Raw genomic sequence first — 27,653 nt, forward strand, 5'->3', positions numbered from 1 at the left:
TGATGTATGTTGATTTGCATGAGAAAAATGCTGGAACTTTTTTATTACAAGAGGGGGGTGCAGAAGGCCTATGGCATGTTATATGAAGAATTTGCATAGACAGTGCACCATAAAACAGGAAAACCTAATCTTATGAAAGGAGGGATGCACATATAATATATCATACTTTTCTTAACATATACATCATGTTTTAATTTAATACTAATCAGACAATCAATTACCAAAGCAAAACAAAGTGAAACATTTATGCTTTACTCACAGAAGAAAATCTTGATCAACACACATTAGAAACTTACCCTTTGAACTGACACTTGAAACGTTCTCTGTGACCAACGAGCGTGTCAGGTGGAAGAGCTGTTGTTAGAGACAATTTTTTAAAAACATTTCTGACAAATTTTTTTCTTAGCCTACTGAATGTCACTGATCCTTTATTTAAGTAAGAGCATTATTTTGACAGAGTGTGTTTCATCACTAGTTTAATAAATCATGTGGGCTGGAGCAGTACAACATCTCACTTGAATAGTGGGAGGTATTAGATGATCAGAAGTTGTCCAATGTTACTCCTCTTTACAAAAGAGATAGTGTAAATTGTCTCAGTAGCTAAACATGTTTAAAATTTTGTTAGAGATGGCCATCATGGTTTCCACTAAGATAAACTTTGCCTTTCTAATATTTTGAGAGTCATTGAAGAGGTTGTGTTTAAGTAAATGAGGATATGGGTGTGGATTGGGTGTATCTAGATTTTCACAAAATATTCAAGAAAATGCTACATAAAAGTCTTGTTGAAAAGTTATCTACAAAGATGTGAGGGAGAATTTGGCTCATTGTATAAAAAACTGACTAGATGGAAGAAAGCAGAGGACTGTTATAAATGGAATTCATTCAGACTGGATTAATGTTACAAGCTGGATACTGTAGGGCACTTTGTTAGAACCTTTCTCTTTTTATATATGCAAATATGGCTCGTTTGGGTTAAGAAAATATTTTACGTAGAAGAGCAAACAACGTTTCGACCTTCTTCGGTCATCGTCAGGTTCACAAAGAAAGAAAGAGGTAACTGACCGGAAGCTGACCACATGTTTGGAAGGGGTTCTGTTATTAGAGATTTGAGTACTGCTGCCTGGGAGGAATATATTCTGACTTAAAAAGGGATTTAGATCATTCAATGATTTAAGGAAATAAATGATAGACAATGTTTGTACCATTACTGTAACTGAATAGAAAAAAATTATAAATCAAGTCTCCACATGTGACAGGTTTAATAAGTGTAACGTAAGGTATGCGAGACATCACAATTTGGATTATGAATATAATTTTGATGTAACTAACCTTGTTATGGAGTAATGGTTGAACAGTCTCTTAAGCATCCAAGTAATGTGCTTTTGCTAGTGGCAGGGCAAATAGAGTTTTCAAATGTATTACAGAAATATTGAATACAAGTCTAAAACTATATTCTCATTATATAAGTGAATGTTTAGATCATATTTGGAGAGTTGTGTTCAATTCTGGGTTCTTTACTTTAGAAAATACAATGAATTGTTGGAAAGGATTCAGAGGAGGGCTATTAGGATGGAAAATATCATCATATGATGATAGTTTAAGATTCCTGAATGTGTTTTCTCTTGAAACAAGAAGAGTTAGAGAGGATATGACTGAGGTGTTTAAGATTGTTAAGGGAACTGATAGTGTTAATATATCACACTTTTTTCATATATAATGGTGAGTGGTGGGAACAGTAAGATGAGGGAACATGGATACAAATTTTAGAAGGGTAGGAGTCATTTTCAGTTAAGCTAACTTGATTTTTCTAAGAGGGTGGTTGGCCTTTAGAATGGATTGCTTTCAGAAGTAGATACAGTTAATTCAATTTAAACAGTAAGGGCTAGCTTTGAGTGTTTTATTTGGAAATTAGATTCTTGTAAAGTGGATGGGACAGCCTAAGTACATGTAATTAAGTAAGAGTACTGTTTTCACAGAATAGATATTATCAATGTTTTAACCTATGTTCTAAGCATGAGTAACATTTTGATACAGCATGGTTAACCTATGTTACAAGGATGAGTAACATTTTGACAGAGCATAATTAACCTACATTCTCAGTGTGAGTAACATTCTGACAGAGCATAATTAACCTATGTTCTCAGTGTGAGTAACATTCTGACACAGCATAATTAACCTATGTTCTCAGTGTGAGTAACATTCTGACACAGCATAATTAACCTATGTTCTCAGTGTGAGTAACATTCTGACACAGCATGATTGGCTTATTCAACTTACATTCATTCTTGACAATTACCATTGATCAGATTTTAGATTTTGTTGCACTACAAAAATAACAACTTAGATAATATACATAATTATTATACATAATTAATCTGGTATAAATATAGTTCAAAATATTTTCATTAACAAAATATTACTAGTTCCAACTGGTAATGTTATCTAGACAGCAACATCCAACTTTTGTCCTCAGATTTGCTCAGAAATTTCTTGAAAATTGTACACTTGTAATACTTACAGTCAGGCTAATTGTCTTTAGATTCAGTTCATTCCTTCAAAGAAAGTTCATCAAGCTTATGGTATTTGTACACAATAAAGTTTTGAACAGCTGCTGGAAAACTAAGAAACAAAAAGAAAGGAACTTACAAGAATGCAGTTTAAACAGCAGTTTCACACAGTAGTCATAGAGCTGACTAGAATCCTGGATACAAGGTATGAGAGGGGAGAGTCGACACTGGCCAGAACTAGTCATGGAATTGGACCGAGACATATCCAATGATCCAAAAACTGTTTGAAATAATCCATTCAAGTTGTTGTCTTTTTTATAAAAACTTTTCTCATATTAATCAGCAGATATAAACAGTAATGTTCACCCAAAACTAAAATCAGTAATAAGATGTTTGAGAAACCAAAATTGAAATTATAAAACAACTGAGAGAGTCATTAAATTGTACAGTTTATTTTGAAAATGAAATTTAATTGCAAGTATTTAATTCCACTAAATGGCAAGTGAACATCAAGTTAAAATTGCAGAATACTTAGAAATCTGTTACATATATGTTATTTTCATTTGTATTTTACTCTACTAGGATGAATTAATATCTATATAGGAATTGGAGAATATGTAGTTTTCATGCTACTAAGTTATTGTTCTGAATTATTCAGTATAGGAACAGTTAAAATACTAATATAAATATGAAGCTGACCCTATCATTTGATTAATAACTCGTTACTTCGATGAGTCAAAGACACAACATCACAAACCAAAATAATGATTCATAATAGTGGTTGTACAGGAATTTGTTAAAACCTCTAATAGAACATTTGGACAAAAAGCACCTGAAAAAGAAGACTTTATCTTGAAACAACACTCAAAACCTTCCTTTTCAATAGTTGAGACCACCCAAACATTAATAATATGTGAGATGAATGATTTCATGATTGTAAACAAAATCAAAATTTGCCCACTTGTTCATATTATTATAAATACTATTGTTTCACAAACTTGTAGCAAGAGTTGCTCAGTATTTTACAGATATACAATATGAAGTGCTGCAAAGTTGACTTATGTGGTTATAGTTACAAATATGTAACAAATGAGAGGCACTTAGTTTTATTTGAAAAGTCTCCTTTCCTACTGATAAAATTTTATAAATGCTTAGTGAGGATTGTGTCTTAATTTATGCATATTGTTATGCAATACAAAGCCAACATACAAGACAATTAAAAATTGAAAATTTAAGATCTTCAAAATGGGATCACAAGAAAGTAAAACAGACAAGGCTGGAGTTTTACTGCTAACAGTTTGCTCAAGCTACAAATCCATATTATGATTCCACTATATAACTATTACAAGTGATATCTACTGTAATGTGGAATCACACACAAATTTTGGAAAAAAACCGAGAGTATAATTTTAAACTTAACACAATATCCTTAATTATGCTGTGCTAGGAAATTTTCTATATCCTTCACTTTCCACCATAAAAAAAATTTGGCATATTTCTATATGAGGATTAGTTGAAGACTACAACTCCTGCATTTTCTAGCACATTAATTTTAAATTTCTAAGTGAAAGGTTCCCAGTTTTGCTGTTTCATAGTACTATTTGAGTCACTTTTGTTCATCATCATTCAAATTTGCTGACTTTATGTGGATTTCCATGACTATACTTCAGCAAGTTTTAACAGTGCATGGATATTCCAACGACAACCGCAATTTTTTCCTGTTTTTTATACTTAACTAAAATCACGTTTATTCACTATTTATCACTACATATAGCACTATTTAATATAGCTACTGCTATTTTAAAATAATTGGTGTTAAGGTAGCAGTTGTAATTGTTGACTATAATCGGCAATTTGCACTCAGCCTGTCACTGTTGTCTATTTTGTTTGCATTATGTGGGTCACCTTATTCTATCAAACACTTGAGCATAGCAGACTGTTGAAAAATATAAGTATGTGTGATGTACACCTTACAAGGTAAGCATGTTACTGAGTTTGCTTACATTGCATTAATCTTAGAAGAAACATTATTCCATTCTGATGAGACTACTTTGTTGCTGCTCATCTTTTGTTACATTACACATTGACACTAATATAAGCCAGCCATTGAATATGTGATGATACAATCTTTGTCTTCAAGATAATTCTTTTAGAACAAATTTACATTCTGTTTGTTGTGCATACTAGTACGTCTATTTATTCTTTGTTGTACATTTATTATTTATTCTAAGTTCTCTGTGGTGGTTGAGTGGAGAAAAAACTGTAGACAAAAGAAGTAACATTCAACTGAACACATATGCACATATATAGCTTAAAATGTATTATCTATAAATTAACATAAAAACTTAGGAAACATAATTAGTAAAAACTGTTGATTTAAAAAGGGGGAATAGGAATTGTCAAATAATACAGAAACAAGTTGAATCAAAATACAAAGATCATATTTTTAAACCTACAACAAGGGACATTAAAAAAGCAAATAAACACAGCTAGAAATAGTGTTTACATTATTTCCTCAAACTACAAGTCCCTATTTTGTCTCCAATAAAATTGATAAATACTGTAAACATGGACTTTTTTGAAATCCCTATACCCCCCTTTCACTTAGTAGTTTTTCCTAATTTTGTGTTTAATATAGACTTCACTACTATACAAAACCAAGTCTTGTTTTTTATAATTTGCCCTTTGTCAGGATTACTCATGGGGATGTAATTCCCAAAACTACAATATATCAGTGACCAGTGGTGAATCAAATGCAAGATTTGGTTTCATATTTAATTTTTAGTATTTTATACAGCTTGTATAACAATTCTGAATAATAAATTAAAAGCATCAGTACTAGATATTCTTCATATTATATACAAAAAAGTATGTTTATTGTGGTGAGTAATAAACAAATTTAAACACCAAACATGTAATAAATGCTCTACTGCTATAGGAAAGTCTGGTATAATCCTACGACAGATGGTGAAACTAATGACAGACACTGCTTCTTATCTATTTAAGTAGTTTAAACAGCTGGTTCACCTGAAAACTAAACCTTAGTTAGATCCTTAATTTTATAAAACATTAGCAGGGTTGGTTCATTTGAAAACTAAACCTTATTTATAGATTTAATTTGAAAAAACATCTATATGCTTGGATTATCTGAAAAACAACCTTATTTACAGGTTTAATTTGATGAAACATCTATATTCTTGATTTATCTAGAATATAAACCTTGTTTAAAGGTTTAATTTTATAAACATTTATATGCTTGGTTTATCTAAAAATTAAACTGCATTTAGATGTTGATTTTTAAAAAATAATTCACAATTTATGTGAAAAAAAATTTAAATATACTTAAAGAAATGATGAAAATAATTTGTAGTAATTAAAAAGTATTGTTTGTACATTGTTATTTTGTGGTGTGATTTATGGCGACCACAGACTCCGTGGCAAAACCCCACTGAGTTTTCCTTTTTATTTTTTTGTCTTACACAACACTTAGTATTGTATAGAGTGTTAAATTTAAAACACTAAAATGAGAATTAAATCAGGAATAAAAAGCAATCTATTTTACATCTCAATACCTATGGTAGAGTTTTAATAAAAACATTAGTGACAGTGGTAGAGTTTTAATAAAAACATTACTGACTGTGGTAGTTTTAATAAAAACATTACTGACTATGGTAGAGTTTTAATAAAAACATTACTGACTGTGGTAGAGTTTTAATAAAAACATTACTGACCGTGGTAGAGTTTTAATAAAAACATTACTGACTGTGGTAGAGTTTTAATAAAAACATTACTGACTGTGGTAGAGTTTTAATAAAAACATTACTGACTATGGTAGAGTTTTAATAAAAACATTACTGACTGTGGTAGAGTTTTAATAAACACATTACTGAGTAAAAAAAAGTCAAATTATAAATTTCTCTTGCTTGGTTTTATTATTAAACCTATTTATCTTTCTAAGTATTCTTGCAGTAACTGTTCACAGTTTAACTTTTCCATGTGTGAGTGTGTGTTAGAAGTTCCATACTGAAATATGTCTTTTTCTAACCCAATTAATCAAAAAGTAATTCTCTTACTTTAAAGAAATAATATAACTCAATAGAGAGGAACCAAACTCTAAACTTACCAATACTTATTAGTTCCTAATCAAATTTCAATTACTTATTACACAAAAAAAGAATTAGGAAAGCTTAAATGCATTAAGAGAATATGTTCAAAACTATCATATCAGACAGTTTTCATAAGTCACACTTCTTCCTATGTGGGCTTTGTTTTTCAGTAAACATCCTCTGTTACTAACAAAAATGTCTAACTTCAACCACTGTTGATTGGCAAAATGTCTAATTTCAACCTATAGGAAATCAACCTGTTAGTATGAAAGTTGTCTCATGAAATAAGAGTACCATTTCATTATAAAAATGTTTCACAATATTTTAGTGGAATTATAATTCACTTACTCTCCGTAAAGGTTGAGTAATAATAAAAAGTTGGATAAAAAACATGTTCCCATGATGACCATATATATCTGCTTTGCATCATGGTAACAGTTGTGTCAAATAAAATGTATAATTTCAGCTATTATTAATTCAAACTCTGACAACCAAATATGCAGTTCAAAAGCTGTTAATCCAAATATACAACTATGACCATTACACACTAAAATACACAGCTTAAACTTGTGCTATTAGAATGTACAATTTAACAACTGCTTATCAAAGCGTGACTACAATCATTAATAGTTAAAATATATGTTTTTAATCTACTAATCAAAGTTATAATATTCCTATAGTGGATATGTATTTCCAAGAGGTACTTTTCCCTTCTCACAAGATTAGTCATTCTTGTCCAATGTTACCATTTATGTGCAAACTTTTTTCTTTACGTATGCTACAAGTCTTGTACTCCATCCCTATTAGAATAAAATGATTCCATCATGTATCTTATGTAAACCATCATGCATCACTTCTCCATCAATAGGAGTGTGACATACTCATGTGACACATGCAACTCCCTCAATATACCTTCACTGAACCATCACTTCAAGTGTGACAAAAGATGTAAGCACCAGAGGAAAGTGGGAAGTGTGATCAGAGAGAAGTACCTATCAGAAATACATTTTCAGCACAGGAAAATTATAGCTTACAATACAGTCCCTTCCTCCAGCTGCAAGATCAGCTACAATTCAACATTAATTAGGTGGCAGGACTGGTGCAAAGTAATGACAGAAGTAGCCCCCGAAAACGTCTGAAGTGTACCCATGGAAAGAGAGTCATCAAAGATCTGATGAGGAGAAATGCACCACTTCTGAACCAATATATTCTTTTTCCCATCCTTGAAATATATAGTAAAGCACATCCAAGTGGAAGAGAACTGTGGTATGATAGTAATTTTAACCAAGAAAATATATATGTAACTTATTCCCAATCAATGGATATGCCCCTAAGTATAGAGTGACTTGAACATAATGGACCATACTTGGTAAGTCAACTACATCCAAAACCCAAGCTGCTGAGAATCAACATTCATATGGGAATGGGATGAGGATCATACCTTTGTCATCTTAAGTTCAAGAAACCTGAGGGAATCCAGACCCACCCCAATTCCTGAACAAGATTTGTTAGCTTTGATTTATTGACCCAGAGACCTGACATCTAGTATTAAAAGGATGTCTATATAATATAAATCAATTCACCTAACAGCAAAATTGACTGGAACCATAAAAAAACAAAACAATGACATCTCAGAATAGCAAAAAGGACAGAATAAAAACAATCTCCACTGTGACCTCCAACACAGAAGGAGTATGACTGAAGGAGAAATGTAGACAACCATTAACATATTTGAAGAATAAATGGTGATTGGTTCTACTCTGAATCCAAAACCATGTGGGAGTAGAAAGAGAAAGAGTGAACTGCAATTTGACATCTCACTCATTTATGAGTGTAGATCACATACTGAAAGACAGCATGTTATCAGCACCTGCAAAACACTACTGCCTTACTCTACACTGAATGATTGTAACCATCATGGATCTCATAGTGGCTTGGAACTAGAAAGTGGTAAGGACTCCCATACTCCACTCAAAGAAAGGGGTGTGTGAAGATAGTGGAAAGTCTGAAGGAATTTCATCAGCTATACAGTGCAATGGGTGACCATGAAACCATATTCTGAAAAGTAGACAATACAGATTTATTTAATACAAGGCATAGCAGGTATGGGTAGATATCCCCCTTCTACTTTATTCACATAATCCAGAATGGGCAAGTTTATGAAGCAATTACATTACTAGGTTATTCACCCATGTGTGATCTTATGAGTATTGTGAAGCCATGGAAAATAATTCAAGAGTCAACATGGCTATACAATGCAAACGTCAAGTTTAAGAATAATATCTAGTCAAGGACCACTCACTTCAGAGAGGGATCCATATAATAAGTAAATGAAGCAAGGAGCTCCTATAAGGAAAAGCATGAATATAAACTTACCCAGTCATAGTTTCACTGAAGCCAAAACAGCCATAAGAGGAAGATGTAAAACTGATGAAGAAAAAACCATGGTATGGTGTAAATAATGAAAAATAAATATATTCGGTGTAGCCTACAGAACTTGAAGAACCCAAAGATGCTTAACTAAATGACATCAATGATGAAAAAAATCAGAAACTGACATTTCACTAGACAAGAATCCACAAGGTAGTTACTAATACTGTTAGCAATGTAACGTGCTTTGTGGAAGAAAACAACAAAATGAAACATCTTGAAAAGAAGGGACAAGTAAATGTTGGGAAGAGGATAGACAGGAAATAGTAACGGGTGTCATACTAGGGTAGATTATTGTTATATGAATGCAACTTGTGATCCCAATGACTTGGAGGTTGTGTTAAAGACGTATCACCACAGAACTGGGGCCATACCTAAATCCCAAATATTAGATGATGGTAAAGAGATGTGAGTTGAGGTTACATAATGACCTAGATTGTCCTAACAACAGAGAAACCAAGTGTGTAAAATCAGAAGTGAAGCCAAGATATAAGCCAACATGGAGGAAAGAATGGAAAACATATCCCACAGAAAAGCCCTCAGGATTTCAGTGGAGAGCCTCAGAGAGAAAATGAATGGTAGAAAAAGTTATGAGGGCATGAGCAGACTTACAGGTGATTTGGAAGCTGTACCTTAAACAGGCAAAATGGAATCTAACAGTTGTTGATCAAGAAAAAGACAGTCTACATGATGAAATGCAAGAGCAAACTAATTTGAAGCCCATGAAGGGTGAGGCATGCTAATCCTTTCACTTAACTGTGAAGCAAATTGATCAGCATGCAATTGAATAAATGGTAGAGGGAAAATCAAATAGGAATGGACAAATTGGTCATGTAGCAAGGAAGGACCCAGTTCATAGATAATTGAGAAATGAAATCCAGAAAGATCATAACAGCCCCAAATTAATCCTCAGTAGGGGCATGGAAAGGCACAACAAGATCATGAGGTGGGAATAAGAAATCCAAGTCTTCATCAGTCTAAATAGGCTCAGAACCTCTGAAAGTGGAGGGAGGTCCCGAAACAAAGGTTGACTTATGTAACTTTCAATCTGTAAGCAAATAAACACTGATGAATACCCTACCAGGTCACCTTCATGTGAGGTCTGAAAAATAATACTAGTCACAGGGTGTGACCTCAAAGTGATAACAGGAAATTTGGAATTCATAAAGAGACTTGTGGTATGTGTAAAGAAAAGGTTTGCACACAGAGGGCAGCACTGGATGAAAATAGCTAATCTTATAAGTGGAGGGAAGTATTGCATTAGAATGTACAATTCAGTAGCTGCTAAAGAAATCATGAAACTATAACCAATACTAATTAAAACACCCAGTTTGAGGTTCTGATAATCAAATGTGTAATTCAACAGTTGTAACTAAAATGTGTATTAAATAAAAATGATTAAAAATGCATCATTTGAATGATAATGTATTGTTTAAAATTTCTGTACTTTAAGTTACAAATGCTACTTACAAAATGGCAACTAAAGTTGTAGTTTTTAAACTTATGTTTTTATGTTTGCTACATTCTATATTTACCAATAAGTAAGATATTCTAATACATAAGAAGATCAGAAATAAAGAACATAACAAACCTGCAGCTTGAAGAGTCAGAATCTCATCCATGTAGTCAAACATTTCACAAGTCAACTGAAAACTGAAACAAGAAAAGTATATATAGACATTCTGAGACATTTAACTTTGTCTCAGAATCTCATCCATGTAGTCAAACATCTCACAAGTCAACTGAAAACTGAAACAAGAAAAGTATATATAGGAGGATATACTTTAACATTCTAACTGTTAAAAATGTTTTAGTCTAGGTTTTACTTAACACTATTTGACCCTCTGTCCTCCATAACACAACAATCTTATGATAAACAATTTTTAAATTTTTGTTTTAACTTTTTCAACACGAGGTTGGTCTGTTTGACTGACCATCTGATCTCTTTGTACTCATTTAGTCTTTACAGGTTTAGTACTTTTAATTTTCAATATAATGTGAATATTTTCACATCCTTTAGCTGTACTTCACCTAATATTATAAGTTTTAACACAAAAACAAAAACATATTTTTAGAGAAGTATTTCTAATAAAGTAAAATAAAGATTTGTTCATAAATATATGGAGTATTTGTTTGAATACTCCGTGTGCAAAGTAATTTTAATGTTAAAGTTAAAAATACTTTTCCTGATCTCAAAAATCTCAAACTTCCTTTGTGTAATCCCTAACACCTCCGAAATACATTTCAAACATTTTTATTCAGTAAAACTAGATAGTTTTATGTTATTTAGGTTAGAGAAAATAAACAAGAATTGTAAATCTGACTTCATAACCATCAAAAAAACAATCTAAATAAAACTAAATTATAGTTTATTTTCTCTATAATGGCTTCATATTGTAATATAAAATGTGTTAATGTGAAAAACAATGAGGTTCCTACTTACAGCTCTAATAAGCAAAATATGTTAAATCTCTTAATATGGACTCAGTACATATGACTGACCATGTGACCTCTTTGTACTCATTCAATCTTTTTGGATTTAATATTTTTTTTAATTTCCATTATAGTGTGTGTATAATCTTCACAAAACTTGGTTGGCTTTCAGTTAATATTTCAAGTCTTTCACATATAAAAAAATCATATATTTTAGTGAACTATTTTTAATAAAATAAAGATTTGTCCATGAATATATTGAGTATTTGTTTTCAATAGTCTCTGTCCAAAGTAATAATCATGTTAAAATTAAAAATACTTTTCCAAATCTGGAATTTCCTTTGTATAATCCCTATGGTCTCCTATATGCATTTAAAACTTTATAATTAATCTGTTATTTTCTCTACCCTATCTCAAAACAGAATTGGTCAAACTGACTGTCCTTATAATCACCAAAAATATAATCAAAATAAATCTAACTTACTTTTTCAATCTTTCTAGAATGACTTCAAATTGTAACATGAAACCTAAGTAGCTCGTAACAGTATACATATATCTATAATTAAATTTTATTGTTCTTTGAACTGTGGCTAACTAACATTTCTGTGCTTATAACTTGTAAATCAATCAAGGAACATGCAGCTCATGCTACATTATCAAATTACATTATCCACAAGCTACTACAACTAGCACAAGTAGCTCGCATGTGTCCTTTGTGAAACATTTTTATTTTATTCTTCCAATTGTTTATTTTACTTAACCTAATCTTAACTAAGGTCCCCTAAAAAATATCATTATTTTTCTATTTTAGTTGCTTTTATAATTATACATAAAAATAAACATAAAAAACGAAAAATAAAGTACTTATCAAGTCTTCCTTTTTTCTTGCTCTTGGTTGTCGAAGAGAGTTAACCCTAATTTTTTTCTACTACTCGTAGTATTGCAATTAATAATTTTTATTTAATTAAACAATGTTTCAAACAATATAAACTAACACCATGCAAAAAGTAGACAAATTCCCTTATCTCTCAAAACTTTTCTGGCTTCCTAACTCTGAGACAACAGATGTTACAAACTTATCCAAGCTATTCATTAACTTTCTCATGGAATGCTATTCTTACTCTGCGTGAAATTGACATTTAACTGTCCAGAACATATGTTATAACAAAAGTCATTTAATAGAAAAAATCTTTAATGGCAGGTGGGTGTGGCAGGAGAGTCTGATTTTCTATTTGATAGCTTTTTAATGAGACAAAGTTGAAGACTACAGTAAATGTTGTTTAACTGACCAATTTTGATAGAGTAATTTACATTTAATTTTATACCATTTAAAAGGGTGGTGAATAAAATAGGGATAACGACATACAAACACAAAATGTGTCATGTGTGTCACACTAGAGAAATTCAGGATTTTTTTCAAATATTGGCTTGTAGAATTAAGAACTTAAAACCAATATACTATTAAAATATGGATTATTAGCTAACACGTTATGCTATACTGATTGGTATAACATAAACAAAAAGTAGTTTGATAAAAGTTTGAATGCAAGACACTTAAACTTTGTGTAATGTGCAGTAAACAATTCTCAGGCAGACAGGGTTAACACACCAAATTCACTTTTCTTTAATTATCAGAATGACTATCCACACATGAACCTACATTTATTCCAATTAAATAAAGATATTCAGCCAATAATTTGTTTTCTTTCTAGTTAAATAAAATGAATAGGATAACATGTTCCAACCACAACTCAGTTTTCATTCTCAACTTATTTCCTTTCCAGTTAAACAGAATGATCAAACTAACATGTTCCAATCACAATTCAGTTTTCATTGTATTTAAAGAATGATATGTTAAGCCTCAATTTACTTCCTTTCCAGTTAAATAGAAAAACTAGAATAACATATTCCAACTGCAACTTTATATTTAAAGAGAATGACTAGATTAATACTTCAATCACCACTTTGTAACTTTCCAGTTAAACAGAAAACTAGAATAACATATTCCAACTGCAACTTTATATTTAAAGAGAATGACTAGATTAATACTTCAATCACCACTTTGTAACTTTCCAGTTAAACAGAAAAACTAGAATAACATATTCCAACTGCAACTTTATATTTAAAGAGAATGACTAGATTAATACTTCAATCACCACTTTGTAACTTTCCAGTTAAACAGAAAAACTAGAATAACATATTCCAACTGCAACTTTATATTTAAAGAGAATGACTAGATTAATACTTCAATCACCACTTTGTAACTTTCCAGTTAAACAGAAAAACTAGAATAACATATTCCAACTGCAACTTTATATTTAAAGAGAATGACTAGATTAATACTTCAATCACCACTTTGTAACTTTCCAGTTAAACAGAAAAACTAGAATAACATATTCCAACTGCAACTTTATATTTAAAGAGAATGACTAGATTAATACTTCAATCACCACTTTGTAACTTTCCAGTTAAACAGAAAACTAGAATAACATATTCCAACTGCAACTTTATATTTAAAGAGAATGACTAGATTAATACTTCAATCACCACTTTGTAACTTTCCAGTTAAACAGAAAACTAGAATAACATATTCCAACTGCAACTTTATATTTAAAGAGAATGACTAGATTAATACTTCAATCACCACTTTGTAACTTTCCAGTTAAACAGAAAAACTAGAATAACATATTCCAACTGCAACTTTATATTTAAAGAGAATGACTAGATTAATACTTCAATCACCACTTTGTAACTTTCCAGTTAAACAGAAAACTAGAATAACATATTCCAACTGCAACTTTATATTTAAAGAGAATGACTAGATTAATACTTCAATCACCACTTTGTAACTTTCCAGTTAAACAGAAAACTAGAATAACATATTCCAACTGCAACTTTATATTTAAAGAGAATGACTAGATTAATACTTCAATCACCACTTTGTAACTTTCCAGTTAAACAGAAAAACTAGAATAACATATTCCAACTGCAACTTTATATTTAAAGAGAATGACTAGATTAATACTTCAATCACCACTTTGTAACTTTCCAGTTAAACAGAAAAACTAGAATAACATATTCCAACTGCAACTTTATATTTAAAGAGAATGACTAGATTAATACTTCAATCACCACTTTGTAACTTTCCAGTTAAACAGAAAAACTAGAATAACATATTCCAACTGCAACTTTATATTTAAAGAGAATGACTAGATTAATACTTCAATCACCACTTTGTAACTTTCCAGTTAAACAGAAAAACTAGAATAACATATTCCAACTGCAACTTTATATTTAAAGAGAATGACTAGATTAATACTTCAATCACCACTTTGTAACTTTCCAGTTAAACAGAAAAACTAGAATAACATATTCCAACTGCAACTTTATATTTAAAGAGAATGACTAGATTAATACTTCAATCACCACTTTGTAACTTTCCAGTTAAACAGAAAACTAGAATAACATATTCCAACTGCAACTTTATATTTAAAGAGAATGACTAGATTAATACTTCAATCACCACTTTGTAACTTTCCAGTTAAACAGAAAAACTAGAATAACATATTCCAACCGCAACTTTATATTTAAAGAGAATGACTAGATTAATACTTCAATCACCACTTTGTAACTTTCCAGTTAAACAGAAAAACTAGAATAACATATTCCAACTGCAACTTTATATTTAAAGAGAATGACTAGATTAATACTTCAATCACCACTTTGTAACTTTCCAGTTAAACAGAAAAACTAGAATAACATATTCCAACTGCAACTTTATATTTAAAGAGAATGACTAGATTAATACTTCAATCACCACTTTGTAACTTTCCAGTTAAACAGAAAAAACTAGAATAACATATTCCAACTGCAACTTTATATTTAAAGAGAATGACTAGATTAATACTTCAATCACCACTTTGTAACTTTCCAGTTAAACAGAAAAACTAGAATAACATATTCCAACTGCAACTTTATATTTAAAGAGAATGACTAGATTAATACTTCAATCACCACTTTGTAACTTTCCAGTTAAACAGAAAAACTAGAATAACATATTCCAACTGCAACTTTATATTTAAAGAGAATGACTAGATTAATACTTCAATCACCACTTTGTAACTTTCCAGTTAAACAGAAAACTAGAATAACATATTCCAACTGCAACTTTATATTTAAAGAGAATGACTAGATTAATACTTCAATCACCACTTTGTAACTTTCCAGTTAAACAGAAAAACTAGAATAACATATTCCAACTGCAACTTTATATTTAAAGAGAATGACTAGATTAATACTTCAATCACCACTTTGTAACTTTCCAGTTAAACAGAAAAACTAGAATAACATATTCCAACTGCAACTTTATATTTAAAGAGAATGACTAGATTAATACTTCAATCACCACTTTGTAACTTTCCAGTTAAACAGAAAAACTAGAATAACATATTCCAACTGCAACTTTATATTTAAAGAGAATGACTAGATTAATACTTCAATCACCACTTTGTAACTTTCCAGTTAAACAGAAAACTAGAATAACATATTCCAACTGCAACTTTATATTTAAAGAGAATGACTAGATTAATACTTCAATCACCACTTTGTAACTTTCCAGTTAAACAGAAAAACTAGAATAACATATTCCAACTGCAACTTTATATTTAAAGAGAATGACTAGATTAATACTTCAATCACCACTTTGTAACTTTCCAGTTAAACAGAAAACTAGAATAACATATTCCAACTGCAACTTTATATTTAAAGAGAATGACTAGATTAATACTTCAATCACCACTTTGTAACTTTCCAGTTAAACAGAAAACTAGAATAACATATTCCAACTGCAACTTTATATTTAAAGAGAATGACTAGATTAATACTTCAATCACCACTTTGTAACTTTCCAGTTAAACAGAAAAACTAGAATAACATATTCCAACTGCAACTTTATATTTAAAGAGAATGACTAGATTAATACTTCAATCACCACTTTGTAACTTTCCAGTTAAACAGAAAAACTAGAATAACATATTCCAACTGCAACTTTATATTTAAAGAGAATGACTAGATTAATACTTCAATCACCACTTTGTAACTTTCCAGTTAAACAGAAAAACTAGAATAACATATTCCAACTGCAACTTTATATTTAAAGAGAATGACTAGATTAATACTTCAATCACCACTTTGTAACTTTCCAGTTAAACAGAAAACTAGAATAACATATTCCAACTGCAACTTTATATTTAAAGAGAATGACTAGATTAATACTTCAATCACCACTTTGTAACTTTCCAGTTAAACAGAAAACTAGAATAACATATTCCAACTGCAACTTTATATTTAAAGAGAATGACTAGATTAATACTTCAATCACCACTTTGTAACTTTCCAGTTAAACAGAAAAACTAGAATAACATATTCCAACTGCAACTTTATATTTAAAGAGAATGACTAGATTAATACTTCAATCACCACTTTGTAACTTTCCAGCTGAGCAGAAAAGACAAACACTTTACCAGCACTTTGTAAGAATAAAAGAACTTTTTTACCAGCAAACCTTTTTTTCTGAGTGGACAAAACATATTTAAGTTGAATTTAGTGTCAGTATAATTTTTAAAATTATACTCAGTTATAACTTTGCTCACAATTGCTCTCAACTGCAAACATATGGAATATGTAGATGATGAATACAGATTTTTTAAAACACTAGATTTATTATATTCTACACAACTATTCTAGTTAAAAACCTAATACTCACTAAACATTAATATCTCTTTCACCAATATCTTCTAACTGTTCATCTGTTACATTCAGGTTGCCAGGGAATCTTGGATTCTATAACAATACACAGTTTAGTACATCAAAATAAACTTGATTATGTGATTTAGTAGCTGGTACTTCTAGAAAATAAAACAATCTCTGCCATCCAGTTTTAAATTTCTAACGTTTCAAATTTGTTGAAACTCAAACAACCAGAATACAATTTCACAATAAAATACTGTGCAAGTTAAAAATCAATCAAGAACTACACCATAAAACAAAAGGTTTATTCATATGAAAAATAATTATTTAAAAATAACTAAAAAACATATTATTAATTCAAATGTTTGTTAAATTTTAAGAATATCTACACAGTTATTCAAAACCTCAATTACCTAATAAGATTTTTTTCAACTTCAAAAAATGTTTAAGAATAAATATGATATTTCCTTCAATTAGAAGTAAAGTAGTTTTTTGGGTGAAAAGGAAAAAAAAAACTCCTGTCAGTGTTTCATGGGAGTATTGCATACACTTTTGGAAAGTCTAAATACTGTTATATCCAAACACGTAATCCATATAATGGTAACAAATATCAGTCAAGAGTTGTGACAGTCAAAGAGGCACAAGAATCAGGAGTGTCATCATCACATTACCAGCAACATTCACGTGCACAAACTGATTAACTCGTTTTGATTTTCAAATCAAATTATGTGACCTTCTTTCATTGTCTGTTGAAAGTTGCAGATTTGACCTTCTTGCCTAGCAGAAGGTTACCATTACTATGAGTCGAGTCCTTGTCAGAACCAAACATATTTGTTAGTGCTGTTATAGCATTGTTTGGCATAACAGGTGGATTTGACTAAATAATAGCTGTCAAATTATCCACTGTGACTGCACCCATAGCAGCTACACAGGTTGCAAGTCCAATCTTGTACATGCAGGTAATTGAGGGAATAACGGTGGCTCACAATGATATGCTGAACAGTAGCAAAGATCCACAATGACAGGGGAAGAAGAGAGCTCACATTACAAAAGAAAAAAAACTATCAACTACAGTCTTCTGATGATGATATGGCCAGTCACAATGGAGTCACTTTTTGTCTAATTTATAAAATAAGTTGTGACTGTCATATCTAATTGTATGCCACATCATGTTAAAGTTCCCTCACAATCATATAAATCTCAGATCTTTTACACCCGATCCTTGTCAGTGAGGTACCTCTGGTTGAGGGAGAAATCCTACATTAATCTTACAAGTGTATTTCAAACTGAAAAAGATTTGATAATTTAGTTAAAATTAACAAAAGTTATTGCAACACACTCACTTTGGAGATTTTCACTCTATACCATCCTTCAAAAAATGAAAACCTATGCATATTAAAAATATATGTACTTTTCTCATCTATGCAAATAAACCATCAATTAAAGAAATTGTTATTTCCACTTACCCTTTTATGAAAGTCTAACTTTGCAACAAGCAGATTACAGTAGTTTCTGATTAACTTTCCATAACTTTCCTGTAGGTGCCCCTAGAAATAAAACCTCCCAATAACCAGACATTACTCATGTTTGAAAGTCTTAAGCTTATAATTCACTCATGAAGAAATCACTTTTTCAAAGAATATGATTAATTAACACTTTCATGTGAAAACAAAACCATTCAACTGAAAAGAAACACACACAAAAACAAAAACAACAATGGAGAAATAGACTAATTATAACTATGATTGTCTCCATTAGAATATATTAGACATATTCCACCTGGAATTTATTTATTCAGTAATTAACATATTTTATTTGGAATTTATTTATTCAATAATTAACACATTCCATCCAGAAGTTATCTATGAAATAAGCAACATTCTAGGCACCATTTATTTATTTAACCAAATGTGCACAAGTTTAGTACACTGAACCAACTCTTTAATGGAGAAAGAATATTGATTATAATTCTGAAATTACTATGTACAAAATGTGGCAATATTATAGTGAAATGTACAAGTCTGTTAAAAACAAAAACATCAGATTTTTTTACAAAAGTATTTGTATTAAAGATAGGTCTGTGAACTGATGACATCAGTGCAGAGCAATTATCTACAGTTTGTTTCAGTACACTGTATCTGGTATTTACCATCCATCAGTTTAGAGTAAATTGAACAGTTGATAACTCTGATATAACATATGTAATACCAAGTTGAATGATACTGTAAATGGTCAAAAAAGGTACACACTTCAATAATATTTCTGGTGTCATTAGAATGACACTATGATTCCTCTATTTTATGTCACACACACTGGTAACATTTTGCTGTAACAAATTATAGCTTTTCTACTTAATGTCATATACACTGGCTATATTTTGCTGTGACACACTGATTTGTTTACCTAATATCATACACACTAGCAACATTTTGGTGTGACACACCATGATTTAGATAAATACTGTAATACTTTACTGTGGTCCATTTATTTGTTCACTTAATACCATTTATGCTGGTAACATTTTGATATGACATACAATATTTTAAGATGTATTTAACTGCTCATTTATATATCATACTAAAGTTATAAAATGTTTTTAAATAAAATGGCTAACATACCCACAATTTTCCTAAATCGACAAGTGAAGACCTGTATTTGTATGAATCAGGCATTACCTGCAAATAAAAAAATTCTTCACTTCACATCACTCATTTTCAAAATCTACCATAAACAAATATGACAAGGAATACAAAGAAAGTTAACATGTTATTGAAAACAATACTCATTTAACTATTCAGCACAGAACACAACATTAATAGTTTTAAAATACACAATATCTTATTTAGAAGTGAAACAAGAAATAAATACCATGATGTAATACAAATTATATGCAAAAAAACTCTCTAAATATCAACATGAGTATTAATAGAAAATGATGATGTTGATGGACAAAAAGTTGAATCTGTACATATAAAGATGTCCACAAACTTAAAGTGAAACCATTTGAATATCAATACATCCAAGGATTTAAAGTAGAATCTATATATCACTATGTCTAATATTTTGAAGTAGAATCTTTAAGGATATCAACATGTCCAAGGATTTGAAATGGAATCTATATGGATGTCAAGATGTCCACAAAGTTAAAATGGAATCTGTACATATGCCAAGATGTCAAAAATTTAAAGTGAAATCTGTATGAAGTAGAATCTGTATGAATACTAAGACGTCCAAAGATTTAAAGTAGAATCTCTACATATACCAAGATTTAAAGTGGCTTCTGTATGGATATCAAGATGTCCAAGAATTTAGAGTCAAATGTATACATATACCAAGCAGCATTAGAATTTAAAATAGTATTAGTAGAGATATGAAGGTGTCCAATAACTTAAAATGTGGACATTTTAAGGAAATATTTTAAAGCTTAAAAATCCTTTTTTTTTCAGGCAAAATGTAATTGTAACATTCTCCAGAATGAAGCAAGACTGCTAAAAGTTATGGTTAATCAAAGATTTACATCTAACAGTAACAAACACTATTTCTTACATTTTTATGCCCTTCTCTCAAAAGTTTGTGTAGGACATGACAAAACTTCCAACAAATAATTGGCTGCCCTTGTAACGGAATCTTCATAACAATATCCCAAAATGTATTGGCTCCCTTCTCATGGAATGTCCCAATGATTGCATCTTAATGTACAGTTAAGGACTCTGCTTAGAGAACTGAAATTTTTAACATTAGAATACAAGCAATTTCAAAGTTGAAACAGATCATTTTTTTCAGAAAAACTATTATTTAATAATGACAAAGTTTAACCTGCAACAACGTAAGAAGTACTAGGATTAACAACTAATTACCATTTTCTTTTAACAGAACAACATGTTGTCACTTAAACAATACAGTTAGTAAACTTGACAAAAGCAATGAAGAACAGAGCTCATGAAAACATGGCCTGTTAAGACTATTGGGGTTTAATATCCTCTGTGTTCTTCAGATGGAACTCTTGAGGTTTATGTCCTCTGTGTTCTTCAGATGGAACTTCTGGGGTTTATGTCACCTGTGTTCTTCAGATTGAACTCTTTGGGTTCATGTCCTCTGTGTTTTTCTGGATGCTTTTTCGATCCAAGTCAACCTGTGAGGTAATGACTTTATTTTTCTTTTGTTTTTATGGTTGTGTGTGTTATTCACTTAATATTTCTTCTATCATTTAGTTTATCTATAAATCTTTAGTTACATTAAAATAATAACTCACCAACTAGCTCATCACATTTATTTTGAGTAAATACAGTAAAACCTAAGGCCAGAAATTGCATAGGGCAGAAACCTGTACAAGTCAGAAATATCAAAATTTTGCTGCATTATCTTAAGATTTCACTTATAAAAGGCCCTCTATATGGCAGAACCTGCATAATACAGATGGAAAACTATCTTTCACCTACCTCATCTATCAATAAGCAGGATTAGAACTTGAGTAAGGCAGAAAAATGTTTTTGATTAAATATTAATTTCTTATTTAATTAATAATTTATTTAAATATTAATAAATTCTTGTTGATTGGTTGGTTGGTTTCATATTTTATGGCACAAAGCAACTAGACTATCTGTGCAAAACATCTGGTAAAAATTTAAGTTCATAAAAGGAAATAAGGGTAAAACAAAACAAAACAAAGTTGGAAAAAAAAAGCATTAAAACCAATGTTTACATCTAGTCCACAGAGGAAACACAAAAAAACTACAGTAATACGAGTTGTGAAGGGCTTTCTGTAGCATAACTGTAATTATCATAACTCACAAGGAAGACTAACAGGTAAGCTAAAAAAACACCGTCAGTCACCTGAGGTTGGCTTTCCAAGTCCTGGTTCTGAGTTATTTGATGTTATGGCCATTTTCAGAAAGTAAAGCAATAAAAGTTTTAAAAGACTTATAGAAAAATTTTAATTATAACTTGCTAGGATGACTAATGAGTAGTTCACACAGCAGCATTAGTCACCTGAAGTTGGTCTCTCCATTCCTGGTTTCAAGTTATGTGGCGTAACGGCCATTTTCTAATTTCAAATCAAACTAGATGTACTTTGATTCTTAAAGAGAATCACATTAAAAAAAGGTCTAATGTATAAATTAAAAACTTAAATAGCATGAAAAAGATAAATGACCTTTAAAAACTAAAATAATTTCCAAAGTAGATAGTGTCTAATACCATAGATAAAGTTTGGGACAAAATATGTTTAAAATGGCACCGTCATTGAGAGTCATAACAACGGCAAGACAGTAAAATGTGGCTTATTGTGACCTTAGTGTTACACAGACAACATATTGGTGAATCAGTCCCAGACAAAACAAAACAAAACAATGAGTTAAAAAAACTGTGACCAAAGAATAGTCTAGTTAGAACAGCTTCTTCTTTCAATTCTTATGGAAACAAGACAGCCAAAGAACAATAGAGGGTTTTATTTGGAAAAGCTTGTTTTCACGTTGCTCAATTCAAGTCAGCTGCTAATTGGCATGGAGCCAAGCCTTTAATGCAGAATCATAGTCCATGTATGGAACAGGCACTGCAGTCATAGTGCCAAAACAGGCAGATTTAGCTGTGATGTTGGCAAGTTAATTCCTGGAGATACCAATGTGATCCAGTATCCAATAAAACAGGATAGAAGAAGATGTTAAAGAAAAATGGGCCAGTCTGTTTTGAATATTGGAGAGAACAGGGTGTGAACTAACATAAAGCAATTCCAGGACCAGTAGAAAATTAAGCAAGTCAGTATAAATAGTGCAATTTGAGTATTGCTTAGGGTCTATGTATTCCAGGGCAAGAGAAATGGCATACAGTTCAGCAGTGAACACAGAAGCTGTAGAGGGGATTCTGAGAACAACCACATAATCACAACAAACCATGGCAGAGCCCACAGAGTCACCTGATTTCGAACCATCTGTATAAATAAGAATGGAAGAATGGTTCAAAAGATGTTCAGCAAATAACAGACAGTATTTCAATTGGGAATGTCTGCTTTTCTCAGATGACTTAAATACAGGTCACATTTGGGGACTGTAATAAGCCACGGTGGGATGGGCTGACCAGTGGATACAGCAGTATTATCCAAGATAGACGCAATTCATCCAACTGCATGTGGAGCAATGTCAGATTGTCTGTTCTGAAAAAGCATGTCCCACCGAGGAAGGAAAAATACAACCCCGGGTGGAATGCTTTGGTAAGGAACGGAGTTTTGAAGCATACAGTAAAGACAGTTGCAAATGGCAGAGGTGCAAAGAAAGTGCATGAGACTCTGTGTATAAGCTCTTAACTGGGAAAGTGTGGAAAGCCCCAGTGCAGAGCCAAAGTCCTTGATGATGAATGTGGTCCAGCATCTTTAAGTATGAAGTTCTGGCAGAATCATAGACCAGTGATCCATAGTTGAGTTTTGATTAGCACGATATATCTTCAGCACAGAACATCGATCAGCTCCCAAGTAGTGGAAGAAAGGACCTAGAGGATGTTGGTGCTGTCCTACATTTTATCCGTAGCTGCTTGATGTGTGGTAGAGATCAGTTTATGTTCAAAAATAAACCCCAAGAAATTTGTCTCAGGGACCACAGGTAGCACAACTTCACTGATATGGAGTTCAGGACCTGGGAGAATACCGGATAGCAGCAAAAGAGCAAGCAAATGGTTTTAGAGAGAGAGAAGTTAAAGTCACTTGCTGTGGTCCACTTCAGTAAACGACTGAGGGCAGTCTGTAGCTGCTGCTCAATATACCTCATGTTTGACAACTGATGTAAGATGTGAAAGTCGTTAACATAGAGCCCATTTGAAATAGTAAGAGGGAGTTGTTCAGTGATGGCATTAACAATTATATTGAAAAGCGTGACACTCAAAACACAACTCTGAGGGACTCCAAGTTTCTTTAGAAAAAATTGGAAAGTGTCAAACTCGCATGAACTTGGAATTGCCTGTCCATTAAAATTTTTCAATAAAAATAGGCAAATAGCCACATCACCCACATATATGGAGGTCTCAAAAATGCCATACCTTCAGGTTGTATCATAAGCCTTCTCAATGTCAAGAATACTGATACAAGATGTTGTCATTTGAAAAAGGCTTCTCTGATTGATGTTTCAAGTCGAATCAGGTGGTCCATGGTGGAGCGCTGTCATCAGAGCCCACACTGGGTGGGTGACAGCAGGTTGTTTGATTTGAGGAATCAAAGAAGATGAGCATTAACCATTCTCTCTAAGGTCTTACAGAGACAGCTGTCAAAGCAATTGGATGGTAGTTTGAAGGAATCTTGGGATCTTGCCTAGGCTTAAAGAAAGGTAGAACAGTAGCCTGGCACCAAGCATCAGGAAAACATTTTTCTGCCAGATCCAATTAAATACAATCAGAAGAACAGCAAGAGAAGCAGGGGATAGATGGTGCAGCATTTCATAGTATACATCATCAAGTGTGACCAATGTACTGCCAGATGGATGAAGGGCCAGTTTGAGTTCCACCAGTGTAAAGGGGCAATTATAGTCATAGAGACAATCAGCTCAAAAGGAAAGATGTGATCGCTCTGCCTGAGTTTTGATGCCAGGTGGAGGAGGAAGAAGAAGTGCTAGATACCCAACAAAACCTTTCAACTAGAGTAAAGGCAATGCTCCAGGTATCAGCTACTTCCTTGTCATCTGAGAGCAAGATCGAGAGGGGGACAGAATTATATTGCCCACTAACCTTTTAAATCTTGTCCCATGTGACTTTGGAACTGGTGGTAGAAGAAATGCTGATTGTGAACTTAACCCAAGATTCCTTCTGGCTTCAACATCTTAATCACCAAGCATTTGCACTGGGCTGCTGGAAAGCGATGCAATGCAAGAGTGTGGGATACCTACTGAAAAGTATCCCAGGCCTGTTTTGAGCATTCAGTGCCATGTGGCAGGCAGAATTCCATCACAAATGAGGATATCATGAAAAAGTATTGAGGTTTTAGGAATACACTGAGCAGCTACCTGTATAATACAGTCAGTTACTGCTGCCACACAGTCATCTAGTTACGGCTCACAGACGATGGCAGGATCAAGTTCTGCGAGAGCAGTGAAGAGGGCTAGTTTGCTTGATCCAGCTTTCAACAATGCATGTTGGTCAGGTGGCATCAACCAATGCCAGTCTCTCTCAAAATTATAGGAATATGATCACTGCTTTGTGGATTATTGTCAATCCTCCATGAAAAGTGAGAGAATAGTGAAGGGGAGCAAACTGAGAGATCAATAGCAGTAAAAGACTGAGTAGGTGCATGAAAATAAGTATAAAAACTGCTATTGAAAAGAGAAAGATTGGGATCAGAGAGCATACTCTCTATGGAGCCACCCCTGCCATCAGTATCAACATTTCCCCAGAGGGGATGATGTCCATTAAAGTCCCCCAGGATTAAAAGGGGAGACAGCAACTGTTCAATGAGAGCATCAAGGTCTGATTGATCATAGTTCTCTCAGATGACAGGTAGAGAGAACAAACAGTGATGGTACAACTGAAGGAAAACACAGATGGCTGTAGCCTCAAAGGGTGTGTCGAGTGGCAAAGACAAGGTCGGCACATGCTAACCAACCAACAGTGCCACCCCTACATGCACTCGTCCATTGCACAGCCTGTCATTTCTGTACAAAGAAAACTGCTGAAAGGTAACTGTAGCAGCAGGCTTCAGAAATGTTTCCTGTAAGGAAAGACATACAGGATGGTAGGAAGCAATCAGTGTTTTGATGTTATCCAGATTAGAACATAAATCTCCATAGTTCCATTGTATCAAGATGACCATTTTTATTTATGTGTAAGCAAACTGGGTGGCGAATCCTTCTTTTATGATCACATCTTTTTTTTTTGCCGTCTTTATTCGAGGGAGATCTATCAACCTCCATGGATCCTGCCCTGGGTTGATTGGGCAGGTCTATGCTGTTGGAAGAGGATTCCAGTGACTGAAGACATGAACAAATGATCGTTTTGCATGTTGGGGTGGGAGAAGAAGATGTATCCAAGGAAATGCCTGAACCCAAAACCAAAGGAAGTAGATCTTGGGATTTGTTGGAATGTTTGTAAGGAACAGAGATGGGCGTTGAAGTTGGTTCATCAACTTTTTTAACCATGGAGGTCAAAATAATTTTCATTTGTTTTATGAATGATTCTTTTGGAGGCACAGAGAGATCCGACTTCGTCCCACAATAGTAGTGGAACGAAGTGCAGCAGCACACAACCGAGATGAAGTGGTGGACAGCAACTTTCGAGGCTCAGAATAAATAATGTTATGAATCGTTTTCAAATAATTTACCTCTTTTTCTTCCAACTATTTAGGGCAAGAACAAAAGTAGGATGGGTGAGAACTATTGCAATTGATGCAATGAAGGTCTGTTTCCCACTCATAGGCATTGTGATCCTTGCCACTGCAACAAGCACACGTCAAGGAACCACAACGTGATGTCTTCGACTGACCGAACTGTTGACACTGAAAATATCTGAGAGGGTTTGGAATGTATGGCCATACCCTGCAATTAAGATAACCTGCCTTGATGGTGGCAGGTGGATGTGGTGATGTAAAGGTCAGAATGAGGACACTGGTCAGCATCATAATTCCATCTTTGTGAGTGGAGATACATCTCACTGCAAAAACTCCTTGGGTGGAGAAAGCAGTGAGAATCTCTGACTCAGGAATGTTCTTCAAATCCCTCTCAACAATAACTCCTCATGATGAATTCAAAGTAGTATGAGGTATAACCTCAATAGATATATCCCCAATTACCTTTGAATGGAGTTCACTGTGTTGAGATGTGGATGTTTCCACCAATATGGAAGCAGAGCAAAGCTTCTTTTCTGACTCTGGAGAGCTACCAGGTCCCCTAGTCCCTTCTAAATGAAAAGGTAGACATCTGCCCTAAAGATTTGTCTGAAAGAGAATGTAGTAAAAGAAAATGATGTAAAAGATGTGGTCATTTACCTATGGACTGTTTTTCACTATTTTATTTGAAGCATCCATGATAAAAAAAGGAATATTTCAGTACCCACTGATCCCACCCACCATGGAGCTCTAAGAGAAGATGCACAATACCATACAAGGACACTGCAGCAATGTCAGAGTTTAGTACACACTATACCCAAACACCAGATACAATGTCCACAACACCTGTTGAGAACATCCAACACTGGTACTTGGTTGACCCTAGCTCAAGTGGACCAGCCAATTGGCCCAAAGGGGCAACCCCAAGGCTGCCCGTTTACAGAATTGTTTTTTTTTTTTTGGCAAAGCTACTCCAGGGCTATTTGCACAAGCTGTCCCTAATTTAGCAGTGTAAGACTAGAGGGCAGGCAGCTAGTCATCACCACCCATCGCCAACTCTTGGGCTACTCTTTTACCAATGAATAGTGGGATTGACCATCACATTATAATGTCCCTATGGCTGAAAGGATGAGCATG

General features: G+C 32.7%; 1 protein-coding gene across 1 annotated transcript in view; it reads right to left on the bottom strand.

Annotated features, from left to right (window-relative positions):
* The window catches only part of LOC143257656 (huntingtin-interacting protein 1-like), a 129,841-nt gene that overhangs the window by 55,363 nt on the left and 46,825 nt on the right, over window positions 1–27,653 (bottom strand). Inside the window, exons 5-11 of the mRNA XM_076516699.1 lie at window positions 20,771–20,913; window positions 19,843–19,899; window positions 18,691–18,771; window positions 17,241–17,317; window positions 10,635–10,696; window positions 2,647–2,787; window positions 297–354 (exon numbers count right to left, since the gene is read on the bottom strand). Of these exons, the coding sequence (XP_076372814.1) occupies window positions 297–354; window positions 2,647–2,787; window positions 10,635–10,696; window positions 17,241–17,317; window positions 18,691–18,771; window positions 19,843–19,899; window positions 20,771–20,913 (619 nt within the window). The remainder of the gene's footprint in view (window positions 1–296; window positions 355–2,646; window positions 2,788–10,634; window positions 10,697–17,240; window positions 17,318–18,690; window positions 18,772–19,842; window positions 19,900–20,770; window positions 20,914–27,653) is intronic.

Source organism: Tachypleus tridentatus, chromosome 7 (assembly GCF_004210375.1).
Source record: "Tachypleus tridentatus isolate NWPU-2018 chromosome 7, ASM421037v1, whole genome shotgun sequence".
Taxonomy (NCBI): domain Eukaryota; kingdom Metazoa; phylum Arthropoda; class Merostomata; order Xiphosura; family Limulidae; genus Tachypleus; species Tachypleus tridentatus.